The sequence below is a fragment of the Anas platyrhynchos genome, chromosome 2 (assembly GCF_047663525.1).
Source record: "Anas platyrhynchos isolate ZD024472 breed Pekin duck chromosome 2, IASCAAS_PekinDuck_T2T, whole genome shotgun sequence".
Taxonomy (NCBI): domain Eukaryota; kingdom Metazoa; phylum Chordata; class Aves; order Anseriformes; family Anatidae; genus Anas; species Anas platyrhynchos.
Genome location: NC_092588.1, coordinates 158,980,544 through 158,997,719, shown reverse-complemented (window position 1 = coordinate 158,997,719; position 17,176 = coordinate 158,980,544). Strand labels below are relative to the sequence as shown.

Below are 17,176 nucleotides of genomic sequence, written 5' to 3'. Positions count from 1 at the left end.
ACATCTAAATCCCGTGTCCGTCTAAAACTGGATCCCTTCGTTTTAACTGGGTCTGCCGTGAAAATAAAGCTCTACTTCCACGCCAGGAGTGACCCAGAGATGTTAATGCCACAGAAGAGCTGGGGCAGCACTCGGCCCTTGGCTCTGCTGTTTCTGGAGACTTTTTTTTCTCACGCTGTGATCTGTAAGACCTGGGTTAAACGTGGCAGCGGGTGCACACCTTTGGCTTTTAGGCAGAGATTGGAGATGCCTCCGTGTGCTCCCAGGGCTCGCTGTGGTCCTGGCAGCATCGCAGGGCTCGAGGCAGGTTGAAGCCATCCGCAGTCCGTCTGCCCTCTCAGTTTTGGGGATGATGTGCAGGATGAGCCTGCCCTTACCCATCATCATAGTGGTTCCAAAGAGTGCTTATCAATATGGTGATAGGCGCTTTATGTATATAAATATAAATAAATATAAATAAATATAAATAAATATAAATAAATATAAATCAATATATATCAATATATATATAAATATAAGAAGCTGGTTTGCTTCTCAGCAGGAAACAGACCGACATTGCTCTCTGTTGTGCATTAGTGAAGGTGACACTGGACGCAGAGACAGCCAACCCATCCCTGACCATCTCAAGGGATCACAAAACCTTGCATATTGGAGAAGAACCCCAAAACCTCCCTGACACCCCCTGGAGAAGGCAGGGAAGATTTGGGTGCCCGTGGGGTCTCTGACAGTGCTGCTTGGTGTGGTGGGGGCAGCGCTGGGACACAGTCACCCCGCACCCAGGAACTCAGGGTGGAGACACAGAGCTGCTAATTGTGCTGGGAAGTGCCCACATAAAACATCCAAAAGTGTTCCCCTCCCTAAAAAAGAAAAGTTCAGGGCCCAGCAGGGAGCTGCAGGGAGGGCTGGAGGTGGCAGGGGTGTGATGATGATCTGTGAGATCCTGAGTGGTCAGGGGGAGATAGGAGGGAGCAAATGCTGTGGTGTCTCATCAAGGGACCTCAGGCACCCCAAATGGGGTGGCAGGGCCCAGGCTGAGGGATGTGCGGTGTCGTGGAGCCAGGGGATCCCCCAGCCAGGCCCATACCCACACTTATCAGGGCTGATAACATCGGACCCACCAGCTCTGCGGCTGGAAGGGCAGCACTGGGAGCTCTGGCAGAGCACATCCCAGGGGCTCAGGTCAGCAGCAGAGATCTGCAACCCCTTATACAAGGAGAAAACACGGGGCCTGTCCCACCATTTCCCTATTTTTCAGCCTACAAAACGGGATCGTGTACAGCCCACGACCAAGGGCCGGAGGCAGGGCTGACATTACAGGGCAGGGCACAGCGAGGTGCCTGTCCTCTGAGAGGCCGGGCACGCATCCATTTTGCAGCCGAGCAAAATGGACGCGTGCCTTTCCTCCCCGTTCGCCCCAAGGGCCGGGGAATCGGCGGGCGGGCAGAGCACACGGAGGAGCAATGAGCTGTGCAGGCGCCACAGCCCTGGGGACGCAGCAAACGGCCGGGAAACGAGAGACAAAGGGGACCTCGTGCTGCACTGAAAGGGGACAGACGGAGCCCAGAGGTGCCTCTGGGGCTCTGCTGAGGGTGCCACCGGGACGTGCCCCGATGTTGGTGTTGCTCTGGGGGGGCTGTGGGGCTGTGGAAGGTTCCAGATGTGCTGCTTGTGACAGACGCCTCCATTGCTGTGTTGACTGCGGCAGTGCTCGGCTGGACGCCGGCGCTCAGCGCCTCCCTCCCTGGGGACACCGCTTGTTTATCACCATCAGGGACCTCATTTGGGCAGAAATGACCCGGGCCGGGCTCCTCGGTTCACCGAGGTCCCGTTTTTTGCACATTTTGTGCCTTTTCTCCTCATCTTCCCCCATTTTAAGGGGGGGGAGGGCCGCGGGGACAGAGCCTCCGACGGGGAGGCACAGGCAGAGGACTACATTTCCCAGCATGCCACAGCGAGGCGGGCAACCAGTGAGCGCGTTGCCCGCCTCGCGGCGGCACGCTGGGAAATGCAGTCCCCCCACCGTACCCCTCTCTTATTGGTCAGAACGGCCGTCAACCAGCCGGGAAATCGCCCTTCTCCCACTCCGATTGGTCAGCGGGCGGGAGGTGGGCGGGGCGCCGGGAGGCTATAAAAGCCGCCCCCCGCGCGGCGCCGCGCAGAGCGGCCTTGCGATTGGCGGCGGGAGCTTTGGCGCCAGCTTCGGGGCGGGCGGCGGCGCTGACAGGAGGCCGGGAGGGACGATGGAGGCCGCGCCGGGCGGCTCCTACCGCCGCCGCCTCCTGCTGCTTTCTCCGGCCTCCCCCGCCGCCGTCAAGGCGCTGTTCCCCGCCGAGCTCTCGCCCGTCTCCGACCTCCGCCTCACCATGGAGCAGCTGGGACGCGGCTCGGCCGGGTCAGTCCGCGCGGGCCCCGTGTCCCCCCCCTCACCCCCCCCACCCTTGGGGCCTGTTCACGGCCCTCAGCGAGGCCTGGGGGCTCCGCTCCCCTCAGGGCAGGGCCGGGGGCTCCTCTCCTCCCCTTTCATCTCCTTTCTTTTTCTTTCCCCTCCTTTCTTTTTCTCTCCACACACGTGAGGTGAGGCCTGGGGGGGGGTCCCGTCGCGTCCCTTCTGCTCCGGCAGGGCCCCGTGGGGCGCCTCTGCCCCTTCCCCCCCCCTGCAGAAACAGGGCCTCGAGGGCCTTCTCTTCTTTCTCCCCCTCCCCAACTGCTGCCTTCAGGGCCTCTTCTACCTCTCCCTCCCCCCAAATTACGTCCTCTTCATTCCACCCCCAACCGCAGCCTCGAGGGTCCCTTCTTCCCCCTCCTCTTCCCCCCAACTGCAGCCTCGAGGACCTCTTCTTCCTCCTCCCTCCCCCCCCAAATTACCGCCCTGAGGGTCTCCTCTTTTTCCTTCCCCCCCAGCTGTACATCGAGGGTCTTCCCTTCTTCCTCTACCCCCAAAAACTGCAGCCTTGAGGGCCTCTTCCCCCCCCCCCCAACTGCAGCCTTGAGGAACTCTTCTTCCTCCCCCCCCACCCCCCCAACTGCAGCCTCGAGGGCCTCCTCTTCTCCTCTTCTTACTCCCCCCAAACTGCAGCCTCAAGGGTCTCTTCTTTCCCCTCCCCAACTTAAGCCTCAAGGGCCTGTTCTTCCTCTCCCCCACCCCAAATTGCAGCCTCAAGGGCCTCGTCTTCTCCCGCCCCCCCCCTTCCCAACTGCAGCCTCGAGGAACTCTTCTCCCCCCCACATTCCCCCAACTGCAGTCTTCAGGCCTCCTCTTCCTCCTCCCCCCCCCCTCTAAACTGCAGCCTCGAGGGTCTCTTTTTCCTCCTTTCCTCCCCATCTGCATCCTCGAGGGCCTCCTCTTCCTCTCCCTCTCCCCCAACTGAAGCCTCGAGGGCCTCTTCCACCCCCAAAATGCAAGACCTTGAGCTCATTCCCCACCCCCCAAGCAGTTTTTCCCGTGCTGCCCCCAAACCGAGCCCCCTCCACTGCTCCTCCTCCCACTGCATTCCCCCTTCCCTGCCGCCTTTTTTTTCCCTCCCATGCAGGCCCTGCTCCCCTGCCCACACGTGCTGGGGCTCCTGCTGCCTCCTGCCTGCTGGGCCGTGTTCCTCCTCCCCTGGTGGCTCACCACGTGCCACCATCTTCTCCCAGCTCTGGGCATCTTCCTCACTCCGAGCCCTTCCCTGTACGTGGCTCCAAGGCTGCATGCTTTTCCCCTTTCCCAGCTCTACAATCCATCCCCTACAGCCCCTGCCTTTCTCTGGCCTCCTGTGCGGTCCTGAGAGCCCTCCTGCTCTTTGCCCTTTGCTTTTTGGCTTTCTCTCACTTTCATTTCTGTAATCTGCCTTCTTTATGGTTCTCCCCTCCTTCAGATTCCTGGAATTCCTGCGAGCGACTCGCACCAGCCCCCTCCACGGTTATTTTTCTGTCCTTTGACTTCATGCCCCTAGCTCGTGCCCTGGTGCACCTTTTCAATTACCTGGCGCGAGGAGAGAAGCGACCCTGCAGAAGCTCTTCCAGTAATTCAGATAACAGAGTGCTCCTGTGCACGATATGCATCTCTGTGAAGCTTCTGGGACCCCTGCCCACGTGTGAAGGACGCGTGTGCCTGCAGGGCTCGGGCAGTTCATGCGCTCCTTCAGCTCTGTGGGGCTCTGGGTGCCTCGAGCCCCTTCACCCACACACTCATCTGATGGTCCCGTGGGAGGGGAGGGTCTTAACTGATCAGTCAGAACTTGAGACCTCACTACTTAACAAAAAAAAACACCAAAAAAGACAATTGTCTACCTTTTTAGATGCAAAGCAATCATTAAATCAGTGGCTGCCACAGAGGGTTACAGTCCCAAGAAAGATAACTGGGCTCTGATAAAGGTTTTTCTAGTGGATTATATGGGAGGTGCTGCCAGGACTCCAGGCACCGATGTCCTACTCCATGTTTAAAGTGGTTTTAGTCCTAAAGTTTTATTGCAAGGTGTTGTTTTGCTATATTAGAACCTTAATTTGGGAAGGTACAGGATCACGAGAGACTCTAAAGCGTAGTTCCAGAAAACCCTCATGGTTTGAGTTATTTCCTCTACAAACTCCCTTTTCCAGCCACCCCTCATCTTCCTCTCTTGGAAGCCTCGTATCTAACATCACCAATACTACATGTGTATTGTTTAAAAGAAAAAAACACTGAAATTGAGGTCTCTGAAGGCCCTGAGCATGTCTGTAGGTGCAGTGATCTGGTGGTGGCATTGCCTGTGTGTTCAGCAGCATGGAGCACACGAAAGACTGCTGTCTGCAGGAATCCTTGTACTTGGCTGGCAGTAACTATTTTGGGTTATGCTTCCCTGTGCTGTATAGCTCCCTTCGTATCCTCTTCTGTATTCCTCACTTTACAAGCATTTAAAATGAGCCCTGAACTTCTTTTACAGTCAGCACGAAAACGCTGAACAAGATCCAGGAAACAAGAATGCCAATGGTCTGCAGAGAACGGTGTCATCGGAGTCAACGGACTCAGGTAGGGTGTTCTCAGGGAGTAAAAATGGGTGAGGGATGAAGGGCATCGCATCTGCACCCTGCTTTCAGGTTTGGGACAGAGCTAATGCTGCCTGCAATCTCTGTAGCCACTTCTCATCCCCAAGCTCGTGGAAGGCGGCACATCTCCATCCCTCAGCAAAGCTCCTGCAGTCCCTGTTTTGGGTTGTGGGTTCTTTAATTGTCCCGGAGCATGCTAGCAGCAGAGCTAGCGTGGAGGAAAAACTGGTTCTGGCTCCAGAGGGGAACTCTGACACAGAGAAGTCATCCTAAGGAGGGGAAAGAAAAGCAAGATGTGGCTACTGACCTGCTCTGATTTGTGCTCCAGCATGATTTGTAGAGAGAAAATCCAGATTATCAGGACGTTTTCTGATTGCCTTGATCTGCTCTGTACGTGGCAGTAGGTCAACACCTTATCGTGAGTGGATCAGCCCCTCTTGCAGCAGGGGTGGAAGCTCGAGATAGCCCGAGATAGGCTTCCCCGGGGAATTGGAGCCCCACTATTCTCCAGTCTGTGGGGGCTGGCAGATACTGGGCTGCGAGTGCTGCACGTTGGGGCTGTGGTCTGGAGAACTGAGATAACGTTTCGTTACGCACTGATAGGAGCCAGCACGTATCTGCACCCCGCTCTGAATGGGACCACTTTGGGTTTCTGCCCTTTGCAGGGTGGTAACTTTGAAAGCGAGTGGTTTCTCTCTTGAAACCCAAACTGTGCTAACCTGCCCTGCACGCTTGAATCAAGTGTTTAGCAGGGTTTCCTTTGTGGCTTGGGTTTTGTTTGTGGCTTTTTGCATACAGAAGCTGGCTGTTTATCTTGAAATCTGGGGAGCTGCGTTTTAGGACTGATACTTGCCTAGAAGTACTCTTGATTTGTTTTTTGTTTTTCCCCGTCTGGGTGAGATGAATTTTATCAGTGAAAATAAAATAAGCAGTTACCCCATAATTTGCAGATTCAGAGGAGCTTCTGATATTTCGCTGGCCCAGTGTTTCCACTGGAGTTTGTGTGTATTTCTTCAAAGGAAGCCAGAAAGTGAATACAGCTGGCAAGCCTCAAGGGGAGATAGAGATGTAGCCAGCTCGGTTATTCTACTTCTTGGCTTTTTTTTCCTGCCTCCAAAGCAGGTCTCAAGTGTTTACAAAATACTTGTAAGGCTTCTGCTGTGCTGAGACCTCCACCTGTCCTGTTAGCCAGGTGAGTTTTGTAGCTGTTAGCTTAGATCAGTTGCTGAAGCAGCAGCAAGTCTTGGCGTGATCCTATGGAGCACATTCTGGTAAGCTGTGTGCATGTCACTAGGGATTGTGGACACTGTAAAACAGAAGCTCCCCGAGAATCTGTGTTTAAGCAGTTTTCATATCCGACTGTACTTAGAAGATGCTGTGTAGTTGTAATGTTCTGCTTGTGTTATTTTTGCTTATTGGGGTGCTTTGCTTTTGTTTACAGTGCACTAGTATGTGTTAAAAATGACATTTATTTTTTTTAAACTGAGATGTAACTGAAAACATCGCTTAAAAAAACCCTAAAGGAGTAAATAACTTACTAAGATATATGTGAGAGAATAAGCCAAGATTATTCCGTGTTAGGTGACTCAGTGTCTTTTTGGGGAATTCTATAGGGAAGCCCAATAACTTGTGTTTGCTTGGTGCTAAGACACTGCTTGTTAGAAAATGCTGTCTGTCTTGTGCAGGTTGTGCCTTGGATTCACCCAGTCCTCTGGCCTCCAACGACATCATGGAAGAAACGTACGTAACCCCAAGCTAAGCCTGACTTCTGTTTCACGTTATACTACTAACAAATACAGGCTAATGAGAACCTTGATGTGTTTTTTTTTTTGTTTTTTCCTTTGGTGTGGCATGTGTGCAGTGTGTTTTTGTCTCAGACTTCGTGTGTGCTGTGCAGATGCTGGCTCGCTGTCTTGTCTGTGTCCCAGAGTAATTGCAGGTCTTGGGTCTGCGTTGGTGTTGTACTAACTCAGCCATTTGTGTGTGACACTGGTGCCTTACAAGGGTCTGAGGCTGCACCAAGTCACATGGAGTTTTGCCCTCAACACTTATTCTGTAACTTTTGCTTGTGTATGCTTTAACTGGTACAAAGCAGTTGTTTTTAGCTTGGAATTTGCCTCTCCCAATTCAAGCTTTAAAAAGATCCTTTGTCCTTTATTTATGTGGGCCAAATGCCTTTGGTTCCTGATTTACCAAGCTTTTATTCCTTTAATCTAGCTCCTTGTCTAGATGATGCTGAGAGGAGAGAGCAGGATTCCAGTTAGTGCTTTGAAAACTAGGATGGGATAAGCTGGCTGTAAATACCTCTTGAGAAGGACAAAGCGTCATCAAAAAGCATGTTGGCTTCTGTTTAGCATAATGCTCTGACTTAAATAAAAGGCTGACTTTTAGTCTACTATCCTTTGCTAACTGTGGGGCATCTCAATTTCAGGTTTGAGAAGGCGATTCTTGAATCTAGCAGACTGAAGTAAGTATTTTTATTTTAGCTTTATCAGTGACTTCTGGATTTGCCTCTAGCTTATAGTTCTGTTGAAAAAAAAGTGAGTTCTACTCACATTTATTTCAACATTGTCTTTTAAAAGATAGTAATCTTGGTTCTTTTTCGTTGTAGCATTCGACTGCCTCTCAGAAGAATACATTCACTGCCAGTAAGTGAGGGTGGTATTGATCTTGTGTAAATGTTAAAAGATTTAGTGTGTTAAGTGTTTTTAGTTGGATCTGTCCCACATCTTGCTAATTTATTGGCTTCAAGAACAGCTGCTATGGTGCTTGACTTAAACTGTCAAAATGACAGCTTCTAAACTTGAAATCTTGTCCACGTGTTGATGTAAAACTTCAGTGCTGTAACTTTGTCACCAGTGCAATTGGAGCACTGCATTTTGATACCTGCATGAGATGTCCTGCACATAGGTGCCCCAACTTGCAGATGAATGCCTTATATTCCTGATAACTCCTCTTTTGCTTAAGATCTGGTTGTGCAAAGGTTACAGCATGATACTAAACTAGCATTTCTCTATGAATTTTGTAGCAGAGGCTCCTGGGATCCAGTCCTGCTCTGAAGAGAAGCCATTCAGATTCTCTGGATTGTGATGCTTTTCAACTCTTAGACCAAAATGAAAACAAGGAGAATGTAAGCACTGCTTTTTGTCTCCCGAGATGATTGTGTAAGAGGTGATAGTGAGGAAGCTGAATTAGCACACCCCTTCCTCAGCAGGCACAGTGGAAGAGGCTTTGCTTGGTGCCTGCCAGACTACAGCTCAGATATGACAAAGTTTTTGCACAGCTTATCTCAGGGAAACTTGCAGTGAAGTGCAGCAACACTGATTATAATAGTGACTGCAAACTGACTACAGGTTAATAAAAATTGGGGAGGCTTTGGCTGTGCAGATCTTCCTTTGTGCTATAGGACCTGACTAGTCTGTGGCAGGGCAAAATGTTTTCATAGTGCTACCTTTAGGTAGCTGTGAGGTGGCTGCATGGTTCACCATATCTTTTTTCACTGCTGATATAAGGAACTTGGGTTCCTCAGCAGCACAAATGTTCTTTTACTTACTTGGTCTGTATGGCCTGGCTGCTGGACATGTCATCGACAGGTCTCTCCAGAAAAGTGGTGCTCAGCAGCCAGGGCCTGTCACCTAGCAACAAACATAATTCTGTTGACCAAGCCACAGCCTTGGCTGCCTTAAAAATGATTTTTTTTGCAGAGAAATTGACTACCAAAAGAGATTAAAAAAAATAAATCCTTAAACCTGCTGATAACAAGAGGATAAAAGCTTGGTTACGTTAAATGAATCACTATTGTAACATCTTCACTTTGAAAACATTCACGCTCCGATTTCTGTTGGCAGCAGGGAACTTAACATCCAACATGTCAGATAGCTTAAAGAAAGAAGATGCAATGATCCTAGCAACTTACACAGCTTGTTTTGGTAAAACGATCGCTTTTCTGTTTTTTAATTCAGGAATCATTTGAGTTTAAGAAGCCAACCAAACCAGCTTCTCGTAGTTCTGTGCACGTCCATTCCCGTGATGGCAAAGGTGTTCCTGGACAAAGGCAAAATTCCTCCTCAGCTCAGGGAGTAAGTACTGTGGTGTTCTAGACAACAAATTCCCACCTATTCCTCCGCATCTGTACTGTTAGGGAAGAGGGAAAATTGCATCGTGGTTCTAAGACACTGGTGTTTATTGTCACTATTCATGTGCCAAATAGGAAAGCTCATCTATCTGTCAGATGAGAAAACTCGTTTGGCTCATGAGAGGTTGTTCTGTAGTCTGTGGAAGACGAGTAATTACAGAGCTGAGGCTATGCTGCAGTAAGTCAAGTGAATGGGGACATAAATGTGGAATAGATAAAGTTAATTTGTAATTGGTTCTGTTATCAGGAAAGTGGATATTTATATTGATGCAGATGCATTGGGAACAAGGAAGCCAAGTGTGTAGATGCAACTGGATCTTATCCAGATATGACACACAGGAAAAAGATATTACTTGATGTGCTGTTGCTTTGCAAAACTTTGCGGAAGCAACTGGAAAACAAACATGATGGATCCTTGCACAGAAACGGAGCTGAGGGGCCAAGTCTTCTCTCCACTCCTTGAATCTGGTAGTACTTCATCACGCTTAGTACTCCTGATCTTGTACCTGGGAACTATGGAGTTGAATATTCCTGTTCCTATGACACACTACTGAAACACTCTGCAGTTGTAAGGATCAAATAAAGTACTGGAACTCAGTCTGGGGTGTGCTCAAGTCCATCTATTCAAAATGCTGGGATAACCTCCATCTTTTCTGTAGTTTAGTGAGCAGCATGGTATCACCTCTGTTTGCAGTATCCTACTGTAAAGAGAGAATATTAAAGCTAGCTATTTTTTCCTCAGTTTCCATCTAATGAAATACCCACGGGTGAGCTGGAAAACCACAGGTCAGCTTTCCAGCAGCAGTCTCCTCTAGCTTCCTCTGAAAGCGAAGATGATGATGGATTCCTAGAGCTCTTAGATGAGCAAGATTTGAAGGTATGTACAAAATATCAACACTTAAAATCATCTCTGTATAATGTTAAGTCTGCCAACAATATGTCTGCAGCTCATGTATGTTCTAGAAGTCAGTGCAGTGTTATGTCAGTCTGCAAAAAGCCAGGTACTAAGGATTCCTAAAAGACTTATCTTTTGCAATGCTTCCATTTTTCTGTTTTCCTGTGTGCTGTTTCCTTTGTGCAGGCAGTGGTATTTGCTTGGTGGGAGAGCAGCAGTTAAAGGCATTGCTGCTGTTCTGTTGGTTGTTGAATTGCATTACTAGAGAGAATTATTTGAGTAGTTGGTATTTTCTAAAGAAAACTTGTTGAAGAGCTAGAGATAATATTTGCTTTCAAGACTATTTCTAATTGAACTTGAGAAGCTTAATGCTTTGGAAGAGTATCGCTGTTAAGTAACAATTGATATAACTTAACCTGTTCCAACATGTGTCAGCTCATGCTGTTATTTTATTGAGTATTGGGCTAGTAATTGAGCTGAATTCCGAAACCTGCTCTGGCAGCTGAATTAAATTGCAATGTTTGCTCAAGCTATGCAAGAGCCTTAGATATTTACAGTGTCTGTCCCTGGTGAAATAAATGAGAATGAACTTTCATTTCCCAGAATGATGAGGAGATACCATCTGACGTGGCAAGCCTCTGGACTGCACCGCTAGTCATGAGGAAAACGGACATGCGGGTGAGTGCTCAAGCAGAGCACAACAGAACAGAGACGGGAACTTTGTTCTGGCAGACATCTTCACTCCTGGGAAAAGTGATCACACTGCCTCTGATCCTACATCCTGTATAACAAAACAAGATGTAGTATAAAAACCCTACGCTATTTTGTAATTGCTAAAGCCTGATGCCTGAAAGGTTGTGTCAGTGTAGAACAATGCTCATTGTGCGTGTATCTGTTAAATTTTTACTAAAAAACTTCCTAAATGCAGGAAGATTTTGACTTCCATTATCAGACACTTGTTGACATATCTTGAAAACATTTTTCACAGGCTTACCTGAAGTGCCTGTAGCCCAGTCTTCTGGTAATAGACTGTGAGGGCAGTTCAGTCTCGCAGCAGAAGGCTTTTAATCTGCTGGTAGATTGTCTGCTAATTGATAGAAAGCACTCTGCCAGCACATCTCATTGTGCTCTAAGCTCACCCAGTCTGCACAGCAAGAGACAAGTGTTGTTGGCAGTGTAGGTCCCCAATTTAGATGACCCTATTTACTCCTTGCTGTTGCTATGCAGTGACAGTCTTACATAAGGCAAAACTTTCAATGGTCTGAGAGCCTGAGACTGGCTTAATTTTTAATCTTAATCTTTGCTAGACGACTTTAACTTCTCTCCTTGTAGGCCAAACGATGCCGGTTGTTTGGCTCTTCCGCTCTGCCCAGTGGTGTGGGCAGAACTACCCAGAAAAGGATGGAGAGGTCACAGGAAGAGAATTCTCCAGGGAAAAGCAAGAAGAGGAAAAGCCTGCCTGGAACACCATCCGAAGACGCAACGGTTGGTGGCTTGGCATTCAGTGTTGTGGCAGAGAATTAATTAAGCGGGGAAGGTGAAATACAGTTGCCAAGTTTATCCCTAGTTTATGAAGGCTAACGAGTTGCTGATTTATCCAAACTCTGTGCATAGTGTAGGGGCTGAGGGGAGTTGGTGCACTAGGTGTATGCTCCTGAACCTGTTCTCCTGTGAGCCAAAAGGGAAACTGAGTCACAGTTCAGGGTGTCAAACACTGAATTTGGTTACGCTGTGGGGAAAGGGTCTCTGCTGTCAGTGCTCAGTGTTCTCCTCTAACCTGTCTCCCTTTAGAATTTGAAGATAGTAAAGACACAATCCTCTGCAGCAGAGATCGAAAGCATTTTGGACAGTGATCAGAGAGACCTTATTGGTGACTTCTCAAAGGTAATTAAGTGATTTGTATTAATTCTCTTTTGGTAGAGATGTCTTGAACCAGCCCAAGTGAAGCACTTCTCTTCAACAGCACATAATCAAATTACTGGTGAAAGCTGTCACTGAGAACGGTGCTTTCATAAGTTAGATGTGATTCTTTTCTGGTCATTCAAAAATATCTACAAAATCCCTTCAGCACAGGAGCCAAAGAAAAGCTGTCCTTGGATTTTAGAATTGTTTTAGCTCTTAAGCTTTGCTGAAGAGATTCTGGTCAATGAAGCATTTGTGTTACGAAGTTAGCTGCTGGACGCCCTGCTACCAAGTATGTGGGACATGCTTGGAATTTCTCAATTAAATGCTGTCTGTTTTCTAGGGTTATTTGTTCCACACTGTTGATGGGAAGCATCAAGATTTAAAATACATCGACTCGGAAATGGTATGTGTTCCAGGGAGAGTAAGGAGAACTCTTCATTTATTAAAAGTATCTGAAAATATCTAAACTGTATTGTTGTATGGGTTTTCTTTTTTTTTTTCAGATTGTGTCTGTGCTGACTGGAAAATTTGCAAGCTTCATCAAGGAATGTGTGATAATTGACTGTAGATATCCATATGAGTATGAAGGGGGACACATTAAGGTATGTTGCTGACTCTGTAAGAGCAATGTGGAGCTGTCTGAAGTTGCCTCTTGGGCAAAATGGGGACACTTGGCACCGTGTGGGGCTCTTCTTTACTTCCTAGGAGTGTCTCAGACCACGTGTATCTTCTGGCTGAGGTGCTCGGGTAGCCCAGAGAAGTTTGGGATCCCGTTATGCCTGCACACTGGGCGCTCACTTGGTTCATAAAGTGACTGCACGTTGAGGAGGGAGCCGTTCCCTTTCCTTAACCAGAGGAGGTGGCCCATGTGGCAAGCAGGGAGATGTTAAAGAAGAGGAAGATGTGAAATATTCAAGTGTCCAGCATCCTGATATCCAGGGGAGCTAAGATTAGAATAGTTTATTTCATTTAAACGGTCAATTCATTCAAAAGGCTGTGGAAAGCATAATTGTTCTTGGCGTTGAGTAAGCTGGCTGGCCCTCAAACATGGTGAGGTGGGAGGTGAAATCCAACCAGCCACAGCCTCCTGCTGTTGAAATGGCCACCTGGGGCTGGTCGCAGTCACTCGAGGCAGTGTTAGATTGTGTGTGTAACGTTCTGCTTGGGTTTGAAGCTTTGTTCCCAATGTTCTCCTCTGGGAAACTTGAGGAGAAAGCTGCTTGCGAGGAAGCAGGACAGGTTTGTTGCTGTTCTCCTTTACTCAGGCACGACTGGTGCTTAGGGACACGGTTTAGTAGGTGACATTGGTAGCAGGGGGATGGCTGGAAAAGATCTTCAAGATCATCTGCTCCAAGCTCTGATTCTGTGCCTGCCTCTGCAGGGTGCTGTAAACCTCCATATGGAAGAGGACGTGGAAGACTTCTTGCTGAAGAAGCCAATCCTGCCGTCGGAGAACAAGCGGGTGATCATAGTGTTCCACTGCGAGTTCTCTTCGGAGCGGGGCCCGCGGATGTGAGTTACCCCACAACACCAGGCACAAACTGCCCGCTGTGCTAGGCGAGGGCGAAGCAGTGGGGGAGCAGTGGCTCCACGTGGTACTTGTCGAAGGCAAGGTGTGATGTGGGATCTGTTCCTGCTGCAGGTGCCGGTTTGTGAGGGAGCGGGACAGGCTGGGGAATGAATACCCCAACCTCCACTACCCAGAGCTCTATGTCCTGAAGGGAGGCTACAAGGATTTCTTCCTAAGATGCCGTGTAAGTAACACTTGAATTCAACCCTTCTGTTTCCATACTCAAAGAGGAGAAAGGATAAGTAAATACCCCAATTTCCTGGGGTGGCTTTTTCTGCTTTGTTCCGCGCTCTCCTGTACTGGGAGCAGTTAACATTTGGCAGTGACGTTCCCTTCACTTTTCTAAGCTGATTCCATACCTTACAGCTGTCTTGCTGCTGTAGCTGAAATGTTTTTCTGCTTGTCTCTAGAGTAAAACACAAAACTGTTTTCTGCCTTTTTATAAGAACCAGGAGTTTAAAATGTCATTCAGAGAAGGAATTTAAGACTGCTTTAGCCTGCAAGGACTAGGAGAGAAGAGAGAGGCCTGACAGTAATTGCTGTATGACGAATGGAGATGTCAAGTCCTATGCTATACTAAAAAAGCAAAATTGGAAGCGCAAAGCTTGAGTTTTTCAACTCCTAACTCAGAAAAGGAGACTAATGGATGCCCAGCAGCTCCTCCCAGCACCGTGATGGTGGTGTTTCTTCTATTGTTTGTTTTCTGGTGCTTTGGCATTTCAGCTGTTGGCTATTTCTCCTTGTTCTGGCACAAACTAGGCTCTGGTCTGACTCTTGCTTTAGTCCCTATCAGGGCCTCACACTTTGGAGTATCTCTTAGATCACCTTCCTGTTCCAAGCCTTGCTGCACTTCCAGACAGGTGGGAGGGATTCCTTCAGCCTTTCTGCAGCCGGGGTGTCAGCAGCAGGGCAGGGCTGTGTGCTGGTCCCCACGTTTGTGTCTAGCAGCATTTGGGCCCACTTGGGGTTACTGCTGCTCACGACAGTCATGTTTTTTGGCTCTCCTGCGTGGCCGTGGATGCCCCAGGGGTTGTTTCTGGCCCCTTGGCCACACTCCTGAGATGGGAGGACCAAGGGCCTCAAGGTGGCAGCACGGGACAGCCGATGGCAGCGCTCGCTGCTCTCAGATCTGAGAGCCAGGAGCTGCCAGGCCTGGAGATGCATTTTTCAAATCTTTATTTCAAGGTGAACGCTGGACAGGCTTCCTTAGTTTGCTTGCACTACATACTGATGTCTGCCAGAAAAGTGGGGTGAGAGCTCTGTGCACAGGGCTGAAAGTCCTTCGTTTGATAGCTACAACTCCTGAAGTAGCTGTAATCTGAATGTCACTCAGCTTTGCTCACGAACGCCTGGTATGCGGCTCCTGCTGCTGCTCCAGCCCAGTGGGTTCATTTTTTTTTTGCTCTGAAGGCCGTTGTCTGAGCGGCTGCTGCCAGGCCCTGGCGATGTCTCAGAGCGCTGAGGTGAAACCAGCTTCTCTTTCCCCAGAGCTTCTGCGAGCCCCAGAGCTACCGCCCCATGCACCACGAGGACTTTAAAGAAGACTTGAAAAGATTTCGCACCAAAAGCCGAACCTGGGCTGGTGAGAGGAGCAAAAGGGAACTGTACAGCCGCTTGAAGAAGCTCTGAGGGCTGATGGGATGAGCAAAGACTGCGCGCTGCGGGGTCGGGGGGAGCTGTAGCGGGAGGGAAGCCTGCTCTTTGCTGGTGTTACCGGGTGCCAGCCCTCTCCTCATCTGTCCTAATGGCAACGCTGCGGCCGCAGGCTTCAACCGAGCAACCCAGGTACTGGCTGGAGGCCGCCTGTGCTCAATATTCTTATGCTGCCTCATGGAAACAGCTTCTCACGCTCTGACATCCACAAACTGTCCAACAGCCTGCCCCAGGAGGCTGTCCTCGGCGGTGCACGTTGGCCTGGCATGTGGTGCGAGGAGGGGAGGATGTTTTAGTGCCTGTCAGTTTTTTAAATGCCTTATTTTATTTAAATACAGTCAAGTGAAGCGGAGACGGCTGCGGTTGAATCATCTGGGGTGTACTCAAACTTTGTTCCTGCTGAAGGGCAGCCTGTGGTGGGGGTGCGGGTGGAGGTTTTGTTCTTTTTTTCTCAGCTGCAGCTTGGGTTGTGTTGTTAGCGTGACGCGTGGTGGTGCAGCACGATGGAAACACAGCCAGGGCTTCCACGTCGCTGAGCTCCCGTGTGACGCTGAGGGAAGCCTCCTGAAGAAATACCTGTGGGGAAATCGCTTTTTTTTTTTTTTATATAGATATTATGTTCGCCTCATTTACTTAATCTCAATCGCTTTATTTTGTATTAACTTGAATTTAGCTGCTGCTTTAGTTCTAAAGAAATCGGTGTCTCCAAGTGGGCAGAATGAATCTCTGGGAACTGATTTCAGGAATGAACTGCCTCGGGTGATCCTGGGGACACCAGGTGCCAAAGCTGTCACAAAGCTCTCAGCAGCGGCGTTTGCTGCTGCTGCTCCCTCCCAGGCCATGTATTTGTGTCGTGAAATGTGTCCAGCAGAGAGCCTGGCCGGGAGGGACCAGGCTCAGCCCGTCCACGTGCCTCCGTGAGGCTGCTCTGAAGCTCCTCCTGCTGCCGTGGGTTTTTCTTCAGCCAGCTCTCCAGAGCCTCTGCCAGGAGAGGCAGGAAACACAATTAATTGCAGAAAGAAGAATTCCTGGGGTAGTTTTGTACCCTAGGGCTGAGCCGTGCGAACTGCCCACCTAAAGCAGGGCTTGCAGTTCCGTGGCATAGCAGGGACCAAAAACCTAAAGTGCTAAAACTGCTTTGCTGCCCCTTCTTGTTCCACACCCACAGGACCTGGCGGCAGCTCAGTGAAGCTCGTGCAGGCTGGGAGCAGCCCCACGTCCTGGAAACTGCTGTGGCTTGAGCAGAAATCCACATTTTGCATAGCCTGGCCTGCTCTGCGTGAGCCAGTCTTGCCTGCTGTTAACATCTGTGTCAAAGAACTGACTGGAAGCAGAGGTGTCTTGTGTGGGCTTTTAACTTGACTTTTTAAATCTGATTTTTAAAACCTGCTGTTAATCCTCCTGAGAACAGAGAGGGTAGGCTTTGAACTCTGACTTTCTCATTTAAAAAAAGAAATCAAGCTTTGTTTCAGCAAAAATTATTACCTTGAGGGGGGGGGAGAATGAAATGACGCATCAGGAATCCTGACTACCCCCTTGCTCTTTGCGTGTGTCCCACGTCTCACGAGGTTTGGAACTTCAGAGGAAGCCGCTGAGGCCTGGGGGGCTGCTCTGCCCTGGGGCTCGCCTGTGGTGGTGCCGCACAGGCAGCAGCACCCTGACCAACCCAAACTGCTTTGAAGTGGTGAAGGATCAGTGCAGGGATAGGACTTTAGGGGCTGTTTGAGTGCAGCTTGGTAAACAAGCATGTAGTCACTCTGTGGAAGTTTAATTTGCCCTATTCAAAAAAAAAAAAAATGGGTGTAGGGGAATAGATTCATTGGATTGGTGATGCTCTTTTCAGATTACAGCTGCTGGAGCAAATGCAAATAAGCATTGTCCTGAGCTCCCTGATATTCAGGGGGCAAACTGCTGCGGGTGTTGCTGCTCTGCTCTGGCAGTGTCAGAGCACGGAGCTGCAGCGCACACCTTGAGCCGTCAGGAATGCCTCTGGCCCTGCTGAGCCTGCACCCAG

At 49.3% G+C, this 17,176-nt stretch overlaps 1 protein-coding gene across 1 annotated transcript; it reads left to right on the top strand.

Annotated features, from left to right (window-relative positions):
* The first annotated feature begins 1,928 nt into the window (after positions 1-1,928).
* CDC25A (cell division cycle 25A) lies at positions 1,929-15,514 on the top strand. Its single transcript, XM_027452923.3, has 16 exons — positions 1,929-2,392; positions 4,902-4,987; positions 6,690-6,744; positions 7,436-7,471; positions 7,616-7,652; positions 8,033-8,134; positions 8,967-9,083; positions 9,882-10,016; positions 10,638-10,712; positions 11,367-11,519; positions 11,826-11,918; positions 12,280-12,342; positions 12,443-12,541; positions 13,321-13,451; positions 13,582-13,693; positions 14,998-15,514. Exons 1-16 carry the CDS (start codon positions 1,944-1,946, stop codon positions 15,136-15,138), a joined length of 1,884 nt encoding a protein of 627 aa, XP_027308724.2. The 5' UTR covers positions 1,929-1,943; the 3' UTR covers positions 15,139-15,514.
* The last annotated feature ends 1,662 nt before the right edge of the window (positions 15,515-17,176 follow it).

What these genes read in the sequence shown, in the direction of transcription:
- CDC25A (XM_027452923.3), top strand. Translation starts at nt 1,944, where the DNA reads ATGCCACAGCGAGGCGGGCAACCAGTGAGCGCGTTGCCCGCCTCGCGG. An exon ending in CTGGGACGCGGCTCGGCCGG is followed by an intron (nt 2,393 to 4,901) that starts GTCAGTCCGCGC and finishes CTTCTTTTACAG; the next exon opens with TCAGCACGAAAACGCTGAAC. An exon ending in TGAGGAAAACGGACATGCGG is followed by an intron (nt 10,713 to 11,366) that starts GTGAGTGCTCAA and finishes CTCTCCTTGTAG; the next exon opens with GCCAAACGATGCCGGTTGTT.